The sequence below is a fragment of the Petromyzon marinus genome, chromosome 1 (assembly GCF_048934315.1).
Source record: "Petromyzon marinus isolate PM22_M1 ecotype Great Lakes invasive population chromosome 1, UKy_Petmar_22M1.pri1.0, whole genome shotgun sequence".
In the NCBI taxonomy this organism is placed as follows: domain Eukaryota; kingdom Metazoa; phylum Chordata; class Hyperoartia; order Petromyzontiformes; family Petromyzontidae; genus Petromyzon; species Petromyzon marinus.
The window spans coordinates 13,788,244-13,807,817 of record NC_133667.1 but is presented as its reverse complement, the minus strand read 5'-3'; the positions used below and the strand labels follow the sequence as shown (position 1 = coordinate 13,807,817).

The window sequence follows — 19,574 nt, the reverse complement described above, 5'->3', positions numbered from 1 at the left end:
ATCGTAATTGCATAGTGAATATACAGCAGTGTGGTATATAGTTGGGTTCATAGAATTAGACAGTGTAATGTTACAAGTCTAATATTTTATAGTCTAAAGTATAGGGTTGTGTAAAGTAACGCATTGTATAATTCAAAGGTGGAATTTGTCTATGGATATGATGTTATACCATGTAGTTTAGATTGGAAGGTATAATATTGTATTGTATAGTCCAGTTTATAGCATAGTCATAATGCAACACAGGACACAGCAGCGCACCTTGGCTGTTTTTCTTCTTTTTCCGTGTTCCCAGCCCCCCCTCCTCCGCTCCGGAGGTGGGGCTGGTAACATGCTAATTCATATGTTAACTCTGCCCACACAGCTTAAAAGACGAGGTCCTTACTTGACAGTGTTCATTCAAGCTCTGTCTTCTGGACAGACCTGTTTCTTCACCTGAAGAAGGCCACTTGTGTTGTGGCCGAAACATCGTGAGAATTTTATTTATGTTTTATTTTTATTATTTTATTCTACGTGACTTTACCGAAAGAACCAAGAAGATGAATCCTAGCAGTCACGAAAGCTTTAAATTAAAATTTATGTACGGTGTTAAATCGAACCTGGATCTTATGTTTGCTCATGATTTTTTAATTATTTTTAGTGACTCCTGCTATGTATGGCAAGGTGATGGTTTTGATTGGGTCCTCAGATGGTTCTTTCCCAACGGTTGGGATGAGAGCTTTACAGATTGTGGAATCTGAATATCCATTCATCTTGAGAGCTTGGTGTACGTGTTCCACTTCACTGGTTAGGTGATGACGGTCGGAAATACATCGAGCTCTATGGTGTAGAGTTTTGATGAGGGAATTCTTCTGGGATGGATGGTGGTGCGAGTCAGGTTTTAGGTAGGCATCCGTATGGGTGGCTTTTTTGTAGACAGTGTCCCATTGAGCCATCTGGTCTCTTTTCGATTAAAACATCCAAGAATCGTAGCTTGCCATCCTTTTCCACCTCCATGGTGAATTTGATGGCTGGTGTATAGAATTGATGTGGTTGAGGAATTGGTTCAGAGCTGGTTGGCCATGTGGCCAGATGACGAACGTGTCATCCATGTACCTCTTTCACAAGGACAGACGTAGAGTGGATGCCTGGATGGCATCTCAAAATTTTCCATGAAAACATTGGCTACAATTGGAGATAGGGAGAACCCATTGGGGCACCTTCAACTTGTTTGTAGAATGTTCCATTCCAGGTGAAGTAAGTTTTGGTGAGGCAGTGTCTCACCAGGGCTGGTACATCAGCATTCAGTCATTGTTGGACCAAATCTTCAATGATTGCAATGGTGTCAAGCACAGGAACTTTGGTAAACAAAGAGACCACATCGAAACTAACGAGCAAATCACGTGTAGATGTTGAGATGTCCTTAATTAACGATACCAAGTGAGCTGAGTTGAGTACAGCTGAGGTGGTCTTACCAGTGAAGGGTTGTAAGGTCTCAGAAATCGGGCCAGTTTGTAGGTGGGTGAGTCAATGGTGGAGACGATAGGACGAAGGGGTGTCCCTTTTTGGATTTTTGGTAAGCCATACAATCTGGGTGGTCTAGCAGCAGAAGGTTTTAAGGAAAACCGCTTGGTTGGTTCGATCAAAGATGTTGTTTTTCGTAACGAGGCGGTTGGTGGGATCCCTTAATTTTGTTACAGCTACCATAATATTTTCTTGTTTTTTTTGCTTAACTCGCGTAGATAGAAGCCTATTATTTAAATAATCACCTTGCAAATATTAAAATAATAATGTTTGTGTGCAGACAACTAATATTTATATTTCTTGCTTCTTTAGCTAAACTCACATACATAGAAACATATTACTTTAATAATCACCTTGGAAATATTAAAATATTAATGTTTGCGTGCTGACAACTAATATTTCAAAATTTACGTGGTCAATATTAATATAATTATGATTGTGTCTAAGTCCTTCTGTGCGTGTGAGTCCATGTGCGTGTCTGTGACGATGTTAGTGTGTGTATGCATAAGTCTATATTTGTGTGTGTGTGCAAGTCGATGTATGCGTGAGTTGATATGTGTGTCAGTCGATGTGTGTGTGTTAGTCAATGTGTGTGCGTTGCTCCATGTGAGTCAGTTTCGGTCCACGTGTATGTAAGTCCATGTGTGTGTGTGTGTCAGTCGATCTGTGTGTGGCTCTATGTGCGTGTGTGAGTCGATGTGTGTTTGTGTGTGAGTCTGTGTGTCAGTCGATGTGTGTGTGTGTTAGTCCATATGTGTGTGTGAGTCTATGTGTGTGTGAGTCTATGTGTGTGTGCGTCGATATGTGTGTGTAGGTCGATGTGTGTGTAAATCGATGTGTGTGCGTGGGTCCATGTATGTAAGTCCATGTGTGTGTCTTAGTCTTTATGTGTGTGTAGGTCCATATGTGTGTTTGTGTAAGTCGATGTGTTTCTATGTGTGTGGGTCGATGTGTTTCTTTTTTTGCCTGGGCAACGCCGGGTACTTCCCGCTAGTATATTTATATATTCATTCAGACATGCCCACCCCCACATAAAAGAAAGATCCCCTATTTGGCTTTGAGCTGCTGGGACTAAATGGTTAACAGTGCTATGGGCCATCACTCAACAGCCTGCATGCACACTTGCACATTCATAATGTGTGGACCAGTGCCGATGGAACAAAAACTCATTGTTGACTTCCCGTTGAAGATGTATTTACTTTGTTGAACTTCTTTGGCACCGTACGTAGCCAACCGTGGTAATTGGAGGAATGGGAAAGATGACCTAAGTTGGGAATTGAACTTACCATCGAGAAAAGTGGCCAAATTGATCAAAGGATTGTCCGAAACCATGGTGATAAAATAACCAGCACTCAAATGATAATTTTATACCAAAAATATTACTTAATTTCGCGTGACATGATCGCACAAGACTTCACGCGTTGTATGATGTTATGTCATGCAGATTTAACCAAAACTTTTTGCGAATTAAATAATTTTAAGAGGACAAACGCAAAGCGTTGTGCAACCCACGCATACGCATGTTTTCTCTTGTCCATATGTATTAAAAAAGTCTTAACTTGCAGAAATAGTTACATTTTGTTCCATTAAGATCTTCTTTACCAATCCCTTCCAGCGGGCAGACGTCTAAGCAGACAAATCTAAGCCCAGTTTCAATCTGCGGTCTCATCATTCCAACCTGCTGACCAATTGCAACGAGGTTGGCACATCTGTTTAAAGCACTTAATACGCATACGCCTTATGTCTTATTGTTGCATGTTCTGTAATGAGTACGTTTACCGTATGCTACGGATTCAAGGGCAACATTGGGGGGGGGGGGGTGCGTCTTTTCCTCCGATTGAAGTGGGTATGGGTCAACATTTGTGTGACTTTATTGACACTGGGCACACGTTTGGAAAGCACATACTTTCCAGCTATTTGTTTCTGCGTGGTGCTTGCACATAGAAACTCTATGCAGGTGAAAAGCCTCTTCTTAGCTTCCGAGATCTGTTCAGATCTGGCGCATTGCGGGTGATTCTGTCATAGGCCTGCAATAGTGTCAAATGGAATGGATAATGTGATGCAAGGCCATAGCCATGGAGTCAACATTGGGGGTGACCAAATCTTCGAGGCTGTCTGGGGTCCCAACCCAGAAAAAAAATCTAAATTAGGAAACTAATTTCCTGCCTAAAATATATAAACATTAACGAACACATGGGATGGACTTTTTATTCGTTTTTTACAATAATGTCTAATAGTGTATTGTATCACATTGCTCTGTTTTAACTTTTTTTTTACCATTTCTTGTTTCATTGTATGTAATGTTTGAGATTAGGGATTAATAAAGTACAACCATAACCACAATCATATAAACAGAAATCTATGCATTGATTTAGATGAAGACAAGTCCAGATATTGTGGCCAAGGTTTAGCAAATTGTTTTTATTTACGTAGCATAGTAATGTTTTTATAGCAATATATTGGGGGGGGGGACATTTTGAGCATATTTTAATATTGGAGGGGGGGGATGTCCCCCCCCCCATGTGTCCCCCCCCCCCCCCCAATATATATTATAATTACAGCCTTGATGTGAGGATGATGGGGCTAAGTAATCTTGATGGCAGTCGTAGCGTGATTATGACAGCCTATGCTGTTGGTGTATATTATGATGTAACGGTGTTCATTACGGAGAAATCTTTTTTTGGGATAGAGGAGCATCTCAGAAATCAAATGTTCTATCCTACTCCCGGCAGAATTACCCCCAAGAGAGTGGGAAGCTCTAGAGAACCCTCTCTACTAAATGATGCAACAAAAATAATCTTGATTGGCAGTCGGAGCGTGATTATGACACCGTATGTTGATGGTGCATATTATAATGTAACGGTATTGTGTAAAAAACACTTTTTTTGGGGATCTCAGAAATCACTTGTTCTTTGTCACTCCCAAGAGAGTGGGAAGCTCTAGAGACCCCCTTCTTACTAAATGGCCTTGGGGAGCCGTCCATAAATGACGTCATGCAATTTTGGACGATTTTTTTTATCCCCCCCCCCATCGTCACACGGCGTCACAAAAAGTCAGACCCCCCCCCTCAAATATGACGTCACAAAGCTCTGCCCCCCCCCCCCCCAAAGAAAATAAAACATGCTTCAAATCGCTTTAAACTATTATTGTAGTGCGTATTTAATGTGCCGCTGCACTCTGATGTTGTAGAAAACATTTATTAAAAAGTATATTTAATTTTCTTGCTGTGGTTTTTCACACCTGATGATGATTGCTTGTGTTGCAGTCGAAACGTCGTGATTTTATTGTTTTATATTTTTTATTATTGTTTCCCTTCAAGATATGTAGAACGTGTTGTCTATATTTAAAGTTGCGCATTTTGATGTGACGTCACATTTCTCACACCCCCCCCCCGGTGGGTGCGTGACGTCATTTATGGACGGCCCCTTGTTGGCCCATTCCACGCTCACCAAAAGGCTGCCGAGGGGCTTTTTATTTTTCACCGCGGCCCCTTTAATCGTCGCGGCCAATTCGTCGCGGTGCCCGGGCAAAAGCCTGCATTAGGCCGCGAATGGCCTTAACGGGAGCGAGCGGAGCTCTCTCGAAATTCACTTCTCGGTTGCGTTTTCGCCGTTAATTTAAATAACAACAATAACAACCCGTGCCTCGATGAAAGCACGTCTTAAGGCGGCGGCAAGTGGGCAGACTTCGCGGTACGGTTGAGGATTTGTAAGCGCGGTGAAAACAAACAAACAAAAACCCATCGTCCGGACTTTGTTGACGTCCCCGTTGCAAGGGCGTCCGCCACTATTGAACGTCTCACGGGTGCGTTCTCCTCCTCCTACTCCTCCCCCCGCACAGACGCCGCGTCCCTTCGTCGAAACCCACTCGGGGGATTTCCGTCCAGCGATTTGGCCTCCGTGCAGGGCCATGCTTGTTACGTCGTCGGCCGTGGGTGGGGTTGGGGGGTGGTGGGTGGAACGTCGGACGCGCGGTTCGTCGTCAGTGGCCACGCCGTTGTTGCTCGACGCCTTTGGCTGCCGTCGGTAGCGACAGCAACGTTCCGAAGCGGAGCGCGGTGACGTTAACGGGCGGTGAGAAGGGGGGAGCGCCCCACGTGGGCGAGATGTTAACAACCTCGCTGGGGGTACAGGGAGTCGGTTCGATCCCGACCCTACGCGAACCCGGTACCCGTGGATTTAATTCCCTACCGCCCCCCCGGAGTCTCCCCGGGTTTGTTCCCCTCCACCCTTAGAATCGGCGTGCGTTTGAAGAGTCTTTGGCTTGCTACACATTTCCACTGCGTTGAGCCAAAAAAGAGCCGCTCGTTGCAGAGCCTCGCGGTTCGAATTCAGCGGGCCGCCCGGGTTATTCCTGCGTCGCATTATCTACGTCATACCGAGTAGGAGGGGGGGTTGAAGTTCCCGTGACGCCATCGGCAAGAGAAGGACATTGGCAAGCTAAAAACGTGGAGAGAGGACAGTGCCGAACTCGCAAATGAATTCCCTTGAGGTTGCGCAGTAGGTGGCAATCATCGCCACCTACTGTGGAAACTTGGCTAAATAATATTTGTTTTTTTAAATTAGGCACGATTCCCTGCGAGACACTCATGGGTAAAGCAAGCGTTCGCCACGTCGTGCCGAAATGCATCTAAATCTGGGCACAACTCCGAAGGGAAGCTGGGTTAAGCCTAAGGGGCCGTCCATAAATGACGTCACACACCTGGGGGGGTGGTTGAGAAATGTGACGTCACATCAAAATGCGCAACTTTACATAAATCTAGACAACACGTTTTACTTAATTAAATAGACTTTTTAATAAATGTTGTCTCCTACAACATCAGAGTGCAGCGCCACATTAAATACGCACTACAATGACAATAGTTTAAAGCGATTTGAAGCATGTTTGAGGGGGGGGGTCTGACTTTTTGTGACGCCGTGTGACGAAGGGGGGGGGGGGGTCAAAACAAAAATCGTCCAAAATCGCGTGACGTCATGTATGGACGGCCCCTAACCGGCGTGGTTTGCAAGCCCGGTTAAATAACCCCCAATTTCCGACGTGACACGTCTAGCCGTGGACTGACGAAGACCTCTATTTTATAGTAACATTATTTGCCGTGTTTTTATTCGAGGCGAATTATTTGGTGCGCTGGTGACGGTCGTTTAAAATGTAAAAAAAACCTCAGGCCAAACGAGCGAAATGAGTGGAACCTGTCAATTGAACGGGGCGTTCGTGTCGATTGACTGGCAGACATTAATGTGTAATTCCCATAATTGAATATGGGTAATAAATATCTACATTTCTATGGCAGGGACAAGTTCACTCGTTTGAAAACACCAGTTTTGACTTTCCTTTCACAAGTGCCTGCAACATCACTAAGTGCTGACGATGTTGGTGGTGTTCGCCTTTGTTCTTCACTGCTTTTCAGAGGGGGGCCCATTTTTGCCGATAAGACGTGTCTGTGTAGGGGCCTCCACACATTTTAAACTATTTGGGATTTGACAGCAAAATGGGGCATTTTCTCATTTGTGTATTGTCAGGTGGCCTCAGTAAAGGCCACCAGGGGTCGCCACTGGCCCGTGGGCCTTCCAATGAAAAACCACTGGTGTTCACGATCAGCACGTGCTGACAGTGAACAGGATTGAGGCTGTTTTGTTGTGGTGTAGGCGGGGTCGCTCACGATGACCGGGTTCAAGGATATCGACGATGTACTTAAACGCAACTCTTCCCGTGACGGTCACCTCGGCGCCTCCTCGCCTCAGCCGCAGGTCAGACACGGCAGGGCAGCAGTACAGCCCAAGCTCACGACACCTTTTGAGAAACTGTGTTCAATCCCAGCCGCAGGCTGGATGTCCCACTTCTGATGCACAGAATAAAAAAAACTGATTCTGAAACCGGCTCGCTTGGGGATTATTTTAAATGCATGTACAGCCCTTCTTGTCAATCCAATTTTGGATGAGGGGCCTTCACATGCCATTCAGCTCGTGCCGGTTATTTGGCTATACTTCACTATGCTGGTCAGTTTTGATTGGTAAAGGAGGTGGGGGGGGGGATCATCGCTTTGGCTACAAAAAGGTAAAGTCAGCATCACGATCCATTGGCAGATAGTCCACAGGTGTCCACTGCACATTTCGTAATTTGTTTCCACTTTCCTCCTGTCTTGTGCCAATATGCATCAAGTAGTGACCACATCTTTCTGGCACCAATCTCTATTGTCGTTGTCATCGCCAAGCCATTCTTTGTCAGATCTTCCTCTCTTTCCGGTTCCTTCCATTTTTCCCGAACAACACACTTTTAATATTCCTATTTTTCTTCATCCTACATACGTGTCCAATAGTGCCAGTTGCCTTCTTATCACTGCCTGCATCAGGTACAGCAATGGATTTTGCTCCATTATCCTTTGATGGCCACCACATAACCCCACAGCCCTATGACAACCTGTTTAGGCATGGTGGTCACTAAAGCACTAGGCAGGCTTAACTCTGCTTATCTTCCAAGATCTGTCGAGTTCAATTACATTTAATGTCATGGATCATAGGCAAGTTTAAACACTGATCCCGAAATCGAATTGATTTCCTGACCTTGAAAACTGTATGTAAAGACGCAAGGGGGACATGCATGCTTGCAATTTCACTGACGAGTTTCAAGATGCCGAAGGATTCTTGTAAGCTGATCACGATCATCGTTTGCAGGAGGGGTCATTTGTGCTGCTCACAGAAGACCAGACAGACGGAGGATTTCTCATCCATCACTTCCTTTCCTCCTACGTAAAAGGTGGCTGATGGAAGTGTTGCTTCGCTGACGCCTCACTTCACATAAACCGATGCAATATGCTCTTCATATGAATGGTCGTGAATAATTGCTTCTTATATATTCTTAGCTCTTTCGGTAAAGTCAAGTTGAAGGGAAACAATAAAATATATATAACAATAAAAATTCTCACGACGTTTCGACCATAACACAAACGGTCGTCATCAGGTGTGTCGGTTTGATGACGACCGTTTGTGTTATGGTCGAAACGTCGTGAGAATTTTTATTGTTTTATATATATTTTATTATTTTATTGTTTCCCTTCAACGTGACTTTACCAAAAGAGCTAAGAATATGAATTACTGCAGTCACGAAAGCTTTAAATCAAAATGCTTATATAGTTCATTTTAGAACCGCATTGAATGTTCAATGGCTTTTTGCGTTATTTATTATTTTTGTAAAGCACCCTGGGTTGCTTAGCTTGAAGAGCAGTATGTAACAGAAACTTATCATCATCTGTCTGGGATTTATAAAATGAGTACCACATTGTGGGAGGGCAGCAGTACTCATCTTCTAAAATATTATTGACTCTCTTGGGAGAACACGCCTTGCGAGCTCCTTGTGATAATTCCTCGACAGTAATCGTCGATCTGGTGCAGCCACGAGGCCTATGGCCGACCCCTTAGCCTCCTCGACCCGAGGTTATATCGAACAGAGAACCTGGTGGGCAGGATCAACCAATAATAATTTTGTACATTTAGTGTTCATATAATTATATAGCGCTAAACTATCACGAAGGATGGCACTATGTTTCACAGACATAGTCTGCAGTAGTTTCACAGGAGGAGCCAACGATGCTGTTTGTAATCCCAATTGAGTCATCTTGATGGAATGTTTCGAATTTGGACCATGATGTTGGCAAATGGCCTATTCATTTCGAATGACGTCATGGGATTTTTGACATCCACTGTGAAGCAGACTGTTTTTTTATGGTTATAACACCCAAATTAATAACCAGGGCATCCTCCCAGATTTAAATCACAAACTTCTAAAACAAGCGGCGAATGTGCGACCGCTGGGCCATGTAACAGCCAGAACCAAATTTAACGTGATGGGTTTTTTGTGCAGTAACTTTTGATCAGGCTGAGAGCCATCAACTCGCAACACTTGAGAACCCAGTTTAACCATAGGCACAGCGGCCTGGATTTGAACCCAGGCTTCGAACCCCAGCGCTCAGATCTATGAGCCATGCAGCTTAATTGCTTATGTGTCCTCTTCTCACAGATGGCTGGAAAGTGTGTTTCATTGCGATGGCTCAATCTTTCCACCACTACGCAACAGTCGCGCAAAAACTGGTGAGTCCTCTTGTTAACTACAACTCAAGGCCCCACATTCACCGCACTCGAAAAACGATTTTAATCATGGGTGGCTGATACCCCCTGCCTCTACAAACACAGGTTCTCAGCATCGTGTGGTCGATGCTCTACAATGAGTCCATTATCATTGGGAGTCTTAGTGAGCTGACTCAGAACGAGAGAGGTGTTTTTTTCGGGCCACGTGGCTACCTTTCATGAGTTGCACTTGCTCACCCGAGCCACCCTCAAGCAATAAAATGCAATGTGGATTGATATAGTGTTAATTGCTTTGAAAGAGCAAATTAATTGATTAATTGATGCCGTTTTTGATACAGGCATGCATTGTCACCGGATCTGAGTACGTGTGCACAATTTGAATTCATTGGACAACAGGAAGTGGACTAAATTTTGATTACAAGATTTGACCACGACAAACAGGATTCAAGTTAAGTAAAACCGTTGAAAAACATCGGAAAGCTATAAAGCACAACCGCGATAACCAACGTAGCAGTAGTAATCGATGCGTCGTTGCACCTCGACGCTTCGTTTCAACACGAACATTTAGAAATTGTTGCCCCCCTTTGATGTGACCCCTGACCCTGGGGCTGTGTGTCACGAGCAGGGTGTGAACTTGGGCTTGGCGCGGCGCGACGGGCAGCTCGTGGTGCTGGAGGGACTCACCGCGCTACGGGACCTCGCCCTCGACCGAGTAGGGGAGCGTGCCGAGCCGGCCTTCCCCTGCAGTGTCCTGCGGTGAGCGCGATGTAACCGCACCTTGTTCCTCGGTGTTCAGATATCCCGCCTCTCCCTCGGGCTTTGCTTCTTAAACTCGAGTCCCCACGACACACTGCAGCCAGGCCTAAAACCTTAAGATACTAATTGAATCGGTCGGACAGCATTACCTTTTCATCGGCTGCGTAAAGTTGTAATGGAAGCTACTTGGCCAATTTTTCCGTATGGTGCTCCGGATCTTCTCGTCCTTCGTTAATCCCTCTGTTCTCTACGCTTGCAGAGCATGGATCCTTTTAAAGCAACGTCTCCACTGGTTGAAACCTTCAGGCTGGCCTGCCTATGTACCATCCTGGGTTTAACCAAGCTGCATTGTGTGAGGAGCTCAGTTCTTTGAAAGGTCTGAACACAGCCTCATTAGTGAGCTCCTCTGGGCTGTGTTGCCTGGATCATGTAGCCCAGGACCTGTATGCCCAAGCAGCTTCTCTTTAAATGGGTGCAGGCTTGTGGAGGATGCTAGTGGGGAGTTTGGAGGTAGTTAAGCTCCAACAACAATGGAGTGCGGAGGAGTGCTGCTCATGGCAAGGATCGCAGTGCCAGGTGGCACAAATGCAGAGAGGTGGCATCGTGGGGAGCACAGGTGTTGCATCTGTCAATCATCTCAGGCAGACAACCCCGTTTGGGTTGTCTGCCTGAGATGTCTGACCCTGTTTGGGTTGTCTGGCTGAGTCTGCCCCATGACTTGCCAGTGAGATTTCAAAGCTTCACGTAGCTTGACACAAGCACTATGGTGACATCACGGCCACTTTGCTGTGAATGAGGCTGTTGTATGTGTTGTATGTGTGTGCGCGTGCTCAGCCCAGATTCTGAAAGCCTGCGGGATCTCTACACCTCTGTTAAGCACTGTCTGTTGTCTTCGGAGCCCGGGTCCCCGGTTCAACGCCCGGTCCTCATTGTGGACAGCGTGAACTCGCTCTCCACCCTGGGCTTCTCCGTGCCGGCCACGCTCGCATTCCTCCACTACTGCCGCGTGCTGCTCAATCACACACTTCACGTGAGCGCGCCTCTTTAGTTTACTACTTCAGCATCGCCGCAATGTATGAATGGTGAACGGTGTGCAATCTCCTCCACTCCTCCTCGCTTCACTTTGCTCAACAATGCAGTGTTGTGCATTCTCTTCTATTCGCGCACTATCTATTGGTTGCAACTCGCAGAAGGCAGCGAGGCGGTGGTGTTTATTTTATTGTGGTTGCTGTGTTGTTTATTTTGCTGCTATAAATGTCCACATGATGAGCTGCTTCGTTGAGCTATCATTTGCAGCCCGGGTCACTTATGAAAAGAAGCTAATACCCCAGTGGGCTTTACCTCGTAAGATGAAAATAGTTTTATTTTTGATATATATTTAAAAGTGATTTGTTCACCTTTCCTATGCTTTGCACTCCTATCGTTTATTTTGTACTGTTGTTGTAACGTTCTGACCTGCCACGACTGGACTTGTGTGAAAAGAGCTTTATAGCTCATCGGATTTCTCCAATATAAATACATATTCGGATGGATTCCGATTGTTGTATGGTTGTTGTGGTTTCATGGTTGTTGTGGCCACGGCCGTCAGGGTAATGCGGCGCCGGATATAGGCTTTGGCTTACGTCGATGGAGTCGGCCAGCGATTGCACGCGGTTTTACGGTTTCGGTTTTGGGCAATCGTCGTCAGGGTGGCTGCTGTGTGGTCAAAGTAATTCTGCGCGTTTGGTTGTGACAGGGCGATGTGGTGGTGCTTCTCTCGGCGGACTCGGACGTAGACGACGCCGATGGAGTCACACTGCACCGCTCCGTCGCGCACCAGGCCCACACGGAGCTGTGCGCCCAGGCCCTGCCCAGCGGAGCCGCGCGCGACGTCGATGGCCTGGTGCGGTTTCTCGCTCCCCTACAACGCACGTGTGACGGTGTGGTAGGGGGAGGGTTTTGGAGGTGGTGGTGGTGGTGGTGGTGGTGTTAGTGATTGTGCAGGTGATTGTGAAATGTGGTTGAGGTCGTCAGACTTGTCCAGCAGGGCCGTCCAGCAGAGCCGTCCAGCAGAGCCATGCGCGACGTCTCTCGTCTGGTGCAGCTCTTACTCTTCTACGACACAAACTACAGTGGCGAGATTTGAACTACCTCGCCTGGTATACAGGAGGGCGTAGGTTCGATCCCAACCCTGATGCCTGCTGTATATTTGGAGTTTGTTGTGCTTATATCGCTGGTACTGGTGTTTGTGGTGGTGGTGGACCAGCAAGGATATACAAACACCCTTTCTTTGCTGTGGGACGGTCGCACTGTTAGTATGTATGTTTAACTTCTTCCGCACCGTACATAGTCAACCATGCTAATCGAAGGTGCGGGGGATGGACAACACACAAAACGCAGTTATGAAGAAATTAGTTTTCAATTTAGATTTAAAAAGTTCATAGCTCCAGTGACTTCCTCAATTGGAAGGAAGAGCATTCCAGATGACTGCAGAAGCACATCTGAAAGCATGCGATACAGTGACCGTCTTTGTTCAATAGTTAGCCAAAAGCCGCTGAAAGGGTTACCAGAGTTTTCGTGATGGTTTATGCTCCTTTACGAGAATAGCAAGATATTGTGGTTAATTTCTGGCAAGCACTATGTGTGTAATGAGTGCGACCTTATAATGTATGCGTTCAGCAACCGGAAGCCAATGCAGCTCAGCGAACACCAGATGGACATGGTCGGATCTTGCAGTACCCATCACGACACGTGCCAAATAATTTTGTACACGCTGCAGCTTAATGTTTTTGCCAGACGACCTCTCGAGTAGTGAGTTGCAATAATCGAGCCTTGTCGATGTTACGCGCCACGGTGTTGGCTATGTCACGACTTAATATTGACCGAATGTGTCGTAGAGCCCTGATATGAAAATTGTAGGACTATATTTTTGCACGTGGCGATCAAACTACGTAAGCCGAAGCATTGCGGTTCCCTAATAGAGGTTTTTTTTGGGGGTTAAATTGGGTAAATATAAATGTGTGGTTAAAGCCACCACCACCACCACCTGACACAGCCAATTAGTAAGGTTTGTCATGTAAACAAAACATGCCAATTCGTTACTAGTCCAGCACATTGGTGTGTTGAAGAGTAAACCCACAACATTTGCAATTCCCACTTGGTCTCTTTCCAGCTGACAGTGTGGACGCGCTTTCCGGACCAGGCCCTGCCCCACGCCTCTACTCGGAGCCGCTACCGTTACAAACTTCACGATCGAGGACTCACCCTGTCGCCTGCACTCGATTCCTGACGACCGCAGTGGAAAAAGCAGCAGCAGCCATGGTGGTGGCACCGTGGCGGTGGTCGTGTGGGCGGGGTGGCGGTGGTCGTGTGGACGGGGTGACGTCTTGCCTCGACGCACGGGACTTTGTGGAATGGGACACGTCGTTTGTATGTGGGTTATGGAGCCACGTCCTGCTGATGAGTATCGTCAAAGACTATACTACGGCCTAGGATTTATTGTTTTTTCTGCAGAACTCTGATGTTTTCAGGGTGTACCACGTGTTTTTCAGCATGGCGCCCTGCGTTTCGATCCTGCAGAAGCTCCCAAAATGAGGAGCGCAACGTCGGACATCATGTCACAACACTCCAAAGATTAATCAAAGAGCAGTTATCATAGCTTAATTTCAGCCAGAAAATCACGTTCAGTAAACTTCTCACAATACTATCTACATTATCAACAACATTGTACTATAATCTTCACTACCTATGTTATTATCACCATTACTCTCATAATTACTACTATAACCATCATTCCCATCATAAAGTTCAATAACATCACCATTACTATATTCACCATCACTATGTCCATTGTCACCACTATCACTATAAAATCCACCACCATTATTATCACGATCACGAGCATCACCTGCTCTATCACTACTTTTTTCCACTTAACACAGATTTTTGTAGGCAGTATTACGATTCGAAAATTCACGTGGGTTTGACCATGTAATGATCTCCAAATATGTGTTGTGTTGTGAAACCCTCCACCAACCAAACAATTAAAATTGACACATGTATAAGTCTTTGTTACATCAGTTATTGTTTTTGGTCACCAGCAATATGATGGGAAATATTCACGACAAAATGTGACAATAGGCATGATGCTTCATTTGTAAATATGCCAACCATCAAGAAAAATTACATAACTCAAATGTGTCTTGAATGCTGGAAGTTTCCCCCTAATGTTTAGCATATTTCCAAATGAAACATCCTTTTTATTATTACACGCTTTTATTTAACTCACTGTTGTATACTCAACTCTCTGTCGTATCAAATCTTGTAACTCAATTTTAACCCACTTCCCAATGTGGTATCGACTGCAAACTTGGTATACGTATGGCATACTGATGACAATACTATATTATATCATTCAAAATAAAATATTTTTAAGCAATCTTTTTTTATATCTTATGTTTCGGCTTGGGTCTAATTGTCCACGCTCAACTGACGTTGGCTGTAAATCACCACATCCCCTTACGATATGGCAAGCTTCGGGGCCACTTCCTGGAGTCGTGGATTTCTGCCATTACTCGTACGGTACATTTAATTAAAGCGTGTTTAATTTTTTTTTATTATTGCTAAATTTGTCAAAATTACCATTATAATTTACCACCAATACCACCTTCAACACTTGCCACTAGGAAAAAGCATTCCCACTTACACTAAAGCACCATTACGACTTGTAGTCACCACCTCTGCAGTAAACAATTCCATCACCAAAATTCGGATTTATGTTGAACGTCGTTTGCACCGTACGAAGCCAACTGTGCCAATTTGAGGTGCAGGGAAGAAAAAACTAAACGTAAAAAGCAGTTTTGATTTAAAGCTTTCGTGACTGCAGTAATTCATATTCTTAGTTTTTTCGGTAAAGTCACGTTGAAGGGAAACAACAAAATAATAATAATATATATAAAACAATAAAAAAATTCTCACGACGTTTCGACCATAACTCAAACGGTCATCTTCAGGTGTGTTTGCATAAATTTATTTTTAAACGGCGCATTTATTTATTTATAAAAAAACGTTAGCGCCACGTGCAACGATTTGGCAGTTTATTTAGGACTAGTCCATCTATATTCTGAAAAGAGGAGGGGGGAGACGAATTTTTTTATATATATAATGTATGCTGTCTGAAAGCCACTGTAAGCGTGAACAATCAATTAAGACCTGAAATGGTTTATCAAATCTTTCCAATGATTGCTAAGATAGAATCCATCTTCTTGGTTGAAATTGTCTCTGTGCTTGTATATGTGGATAGCCTCATGAACGAATCTCTCATGGAAGCCAGATGGTTTACAAAGAACCTCCGTCTTGGAAAAGTCAATGGCATGTGAGCCTACTGAATTAGAACAATGATCTGCCACGGCCGAGGTGTTGGTCCTACCGTGTTTAAGGTCTGCTTTGTGTTCACGAATGCGGTCCGAGACATGGCGTTTGGTTTCTCCAATGTAACTACTACCACAGAGGCAACTTAGTTTGTAGACACCAGGGTATTGTATGTCCAGAATCACATCTTTTACAGACGGAACCAGATCACGGATTTTATGTAATGTGTTGAAACGGACCTGGATCTTGTGTTTATTCAAGATTTTGGAGATCTTTTTTGTGATCCCCGCAATGTAGGGTAAAGTGATGGTTTTGAAAGGCTCCTCAAGAGGGTTCTTCTTCATGGTTTGAGTGATAGCTTTGCGGATTGTATAGTCGGAGTAACCATTAGCCCTAAGAGCTTGGTGTACGTGCTTGAGTTCACTGCTTATGTGTTCCTGGTCGGATATGCATTGGGCTCTATGATACAGAGTCTTGATGAGAGAATTCTTCTGTGATGGATGGTGGTGGGAATCCGGTTTCAGATAAGCATGCGTATGGGTAGCTTTCCTGTAGACAGAGTGGCTCATTGAACCATCAGGTCTCTTTTTAATTAGGAGATCCAAAAAAGGTATCTTGCCATCTATTTCGACTTCCATGGTAAATCTGATGGCTGGGTGTATGGAATTGATGTGGTCGAAGAATTGGTCTAGAGCAGGCCGGCAATGTGGCCAGATGACAATAGTGTCATCCACGTACCTCTTCCATAAGGTTGGGCGCAGAGTGGCAGTCTGGATGGCGTCAGTCTCAAATTTCTCCATGAAAATGTTAGCTATAACTGGAGAAAGGGGGGAGCCCATTGGGGTGCCCTCAGTTTGTTTGTAGAAAGTTCCATTCCAAGTGAAGTATGTATTGGTTAAACAGTGTCTCACCAGGGGGGGTACCTCAATGTTTAGTCCTTGATGAACCAAGTCTTCAATGATTGCAATGGTGTCAGGTACAGGAACCTTGGTGAATAAGGAAACTACATCAAAACTGACAAGCAGGTCGTCTGGGGACAGGGAAATACCCTTGATTGTCGATACCAGGTGAGTAGAATTTTGTACCGCAGAGGTGGTCTTTCCAGTGAAAGGACGCAGGATTTCAGACAAAAAACGAGCTAGTTTGTAGGTGGGGGAGCCGATAGTAGAGACTATGGGACGAAGGGGTGTATCTACTTTATGTATTTTTGGTAAGCCGTATAATCTTGGTGGCCTGGCAGCAGAAGGTTTCAACAAAAACTGTTTAGATTGATCAATTAATGCGGTTGAATCAGAAATTATTTTGTTGGTTTGTGTGACGAGGCTGTTGGTGGGATCTCTTTTTATTTTTGTATAACTACCATCGTCGAGTAATTATTTAATTTTGTTGTATTCTATTTTATCCATGATGACAGTAGCATTGCCTTTGTCAGCTGAGAGGACTACAATATCATTCCTCTTTTTTAATTTATATAATTCAAAACGCTCATCTTTGCTGAGGTTGCTAGCTGGCATCTTAGCGTTTTTGAGGGTTGCAGCGATTTCAGATCTTGCTACGTCTGCAGCGATGTGACCCAGGCCCCTGAGAGCAACATCTACTTGGGCAATTATATCATTAACTGGTATGTGTTTAGGTGTGACTGCAAAGTTTAGACCTTTAGCTAAAACGGATTTCAGACCATCGGAAATAGAACTGTTACTGCGATTAATTACGACTTTGTTAACATCTAACTTTTTGGTGTGTGGGTCCGGTCTTTTGTTGAAGAGGAGGTTAAATTTGGAAATCAGGTTTTCCTTACATTTGGTCGACATAGTAGCAGCTGAAGAGGCAGTCATATTGTCTACATGTTCCTTCTTCGACCACATCAATTCCATACACCCAGCCATCAGATTTACCATGGAAGTCGAAATAGATGGCAAGATACCTTTTTTGGATGTCCTAATTAAAAAGAGACCTGATGGTTCAATGAGCCACTCTGTCTACAGGAAAGCTACCCATACGCATGCTTATCTGAAACCGGATTCCCACCACCATCCATCACAGAAGAATTCTCTCATCAAGACTCTGTATCATAGAGCCCAATGCATATCCGACCAGGAACACATAAGCAGTGAACTCAAGCACGTACACCAAGCTCTTAGGGCTAATGGTTACTCCGACTATACAATCCGCAAAGCTATCACTCAAACCATGAAGAAGAACCCTCTTGAGGAGCCTTTCAAAACCATCACTTTACCCTACATTGCGGGGATCGCAAAAAAGATCTCCAAAATCTTGAATAAACACAAGATCCAGGTCCGTTTCAACACATTACATAAAATCCGTGATCTGGTTCCGTCTGTAAAAGATGTGATTCCGGACATACAATACCCTGGTGTCTACAAACTAAGTTGCCTCTGTGGTAGTAGTTACATTGGAGAAACCAAACCCCATGTCTCGGACCGCATTCGTGAACACAAAGCAGACCTTAAACACGGTAGGACCAACACCTCGGCCGTGGCAGATCATTGTTCTAATTCAGTAGGCTCACATGCCATTGACTTTTCCAAGACAGAGGTTCTTTGTAAGCCATCTGGCTTCCATGAGAGATTCGTTCATGAGGCTATCCACATATACAAGCACAGAGACAATTTCAACCGAGAAGATGGATTCTATCTTAGCAATCATTGGAAAGATTTGATAAACCATTTCAGGTCTTAATTGATTGTTCACGCTTACAGTGGCTTTCAGACAGCATACATTATATATATAAAAAAAAATTCGTCTCCCCCCTCCTCTTTTCAGAATATAGATGGACTAGTCCTAAATAAACTGCCAAATCGTTGCGCGTGGCGCTAACGTTTTTTAAATAAATAAATGCGCCGTTTAAAAATAAATTTATGCAAACCAACACACCTGAAGATGACCGTTTGAGTTATGGTCGAAACGTCGTGAGAATTTTTTATTGTTTTATATATATTTTATTATTTTGTTGTTTCCCTTCAACGTGACTTTACCGAAAAAACTAAGAATATAAAAAGCAGTGTTAATGAAATTAGTTTTCAATCGAGATGATTTAAAAATGCATCGCTCCAGTGGCTTCCTAATATCGGGAGGAAGAACGTTCCAGACTTATGCAGAAGCGTGATACGGCGACCGTCTTCGATAGTTTACCTGGCAGGGTTGAATATTTCTCTTAACACGTGGGAAAACACTGAAACGTGGACAGTCGGCCTATTGAGGAGCTGCAGCTCAAACACAAGTATGGGCTCGATGAGCTGAAGTCACGGAATGATCCAACGGGCTTGTGACATCTGCCTGGATGTGATACATGCCTTGGTTCTGCTGGGGTTGGGAGATTGGGGGAGCGGTGGGTGTGTGTAAAAATATTGTCTATTGTGACATCACTGCCATACTGAATCAAATGACTTTTTGTTTTCAGGAGGGTCCTGCAATTGGGATTTTATTTTAAGGATTTTTTTGCCAATCAACGAGTGTTTTCATGTGGGAGGAAACTGGAGCACCCGGAGAAAACTTACGTGTGCGAGGGGGTAACACTCAACCCTGTAGAGACGGAAACTTGGTGATCGGTCGACTTACTGTACCGCCGTTTCCTGGCGAGGCAGTACGGTAATGGCACCTCGACGCCCACGTGAACATTTGTGCGACCCACCAGCCCTCGCCTCCACAGTAACGGGGTTACGGGCATGCATCGCCACAACCACTCGGCATGTCAGGGCAATGAGCCTCTTACATTCAGGCGCTGGGTTCAAACACGAAGTGGGAATGCCGGTGCTTCCCTCCCAGATGCCGAAGTGTTCGTGATGAGCAGGGCGCGGAGCCACGGTGGCGAGATGTTAACTACCTCGCATGGTACGCGGGAGGTTGTGGGTTCGATCCCGACCCTAG

At 44.7% G+C, this 19,574-nt stretch overlaps 1 protein-coding gene across 1 annotated transcript; it reads left to right on the top strand.

Moving 5' to 3' along the window:
* The first annotated feature begins 4,914 nt into the window (after positions 1–4,914).
* On the top strand, positions 4,915–14,758 carry ELP6 (elongator acetyltransferase complex subunit 6). The gene is made up of 8 exons (XM_032955656.2): positions 4,915–5,304; positions 7,146–7,247; positions 8,172–8,253; positions 9,514–9,584; positions 10,207–10,337; positions 11,172–11,367; positions 12,073–12,219; positions 13,489–14,758. The coding sequence occupies exons 2-8, from the start codon at positions 7,161–7,163 to the stop codon at positions 13,603–13,605; spliced, it is 831 nt and encodes a 276-aa protein (XP_032811547.1). The 5' UTR covers positions 4,915–5,304; positions 7,146–7,160; the 3' UTR covers positions 13,606–14,758.
* The last annotated feature ends 4,816 nt before the right edge of the window (positions 14,759–19,574 follow it).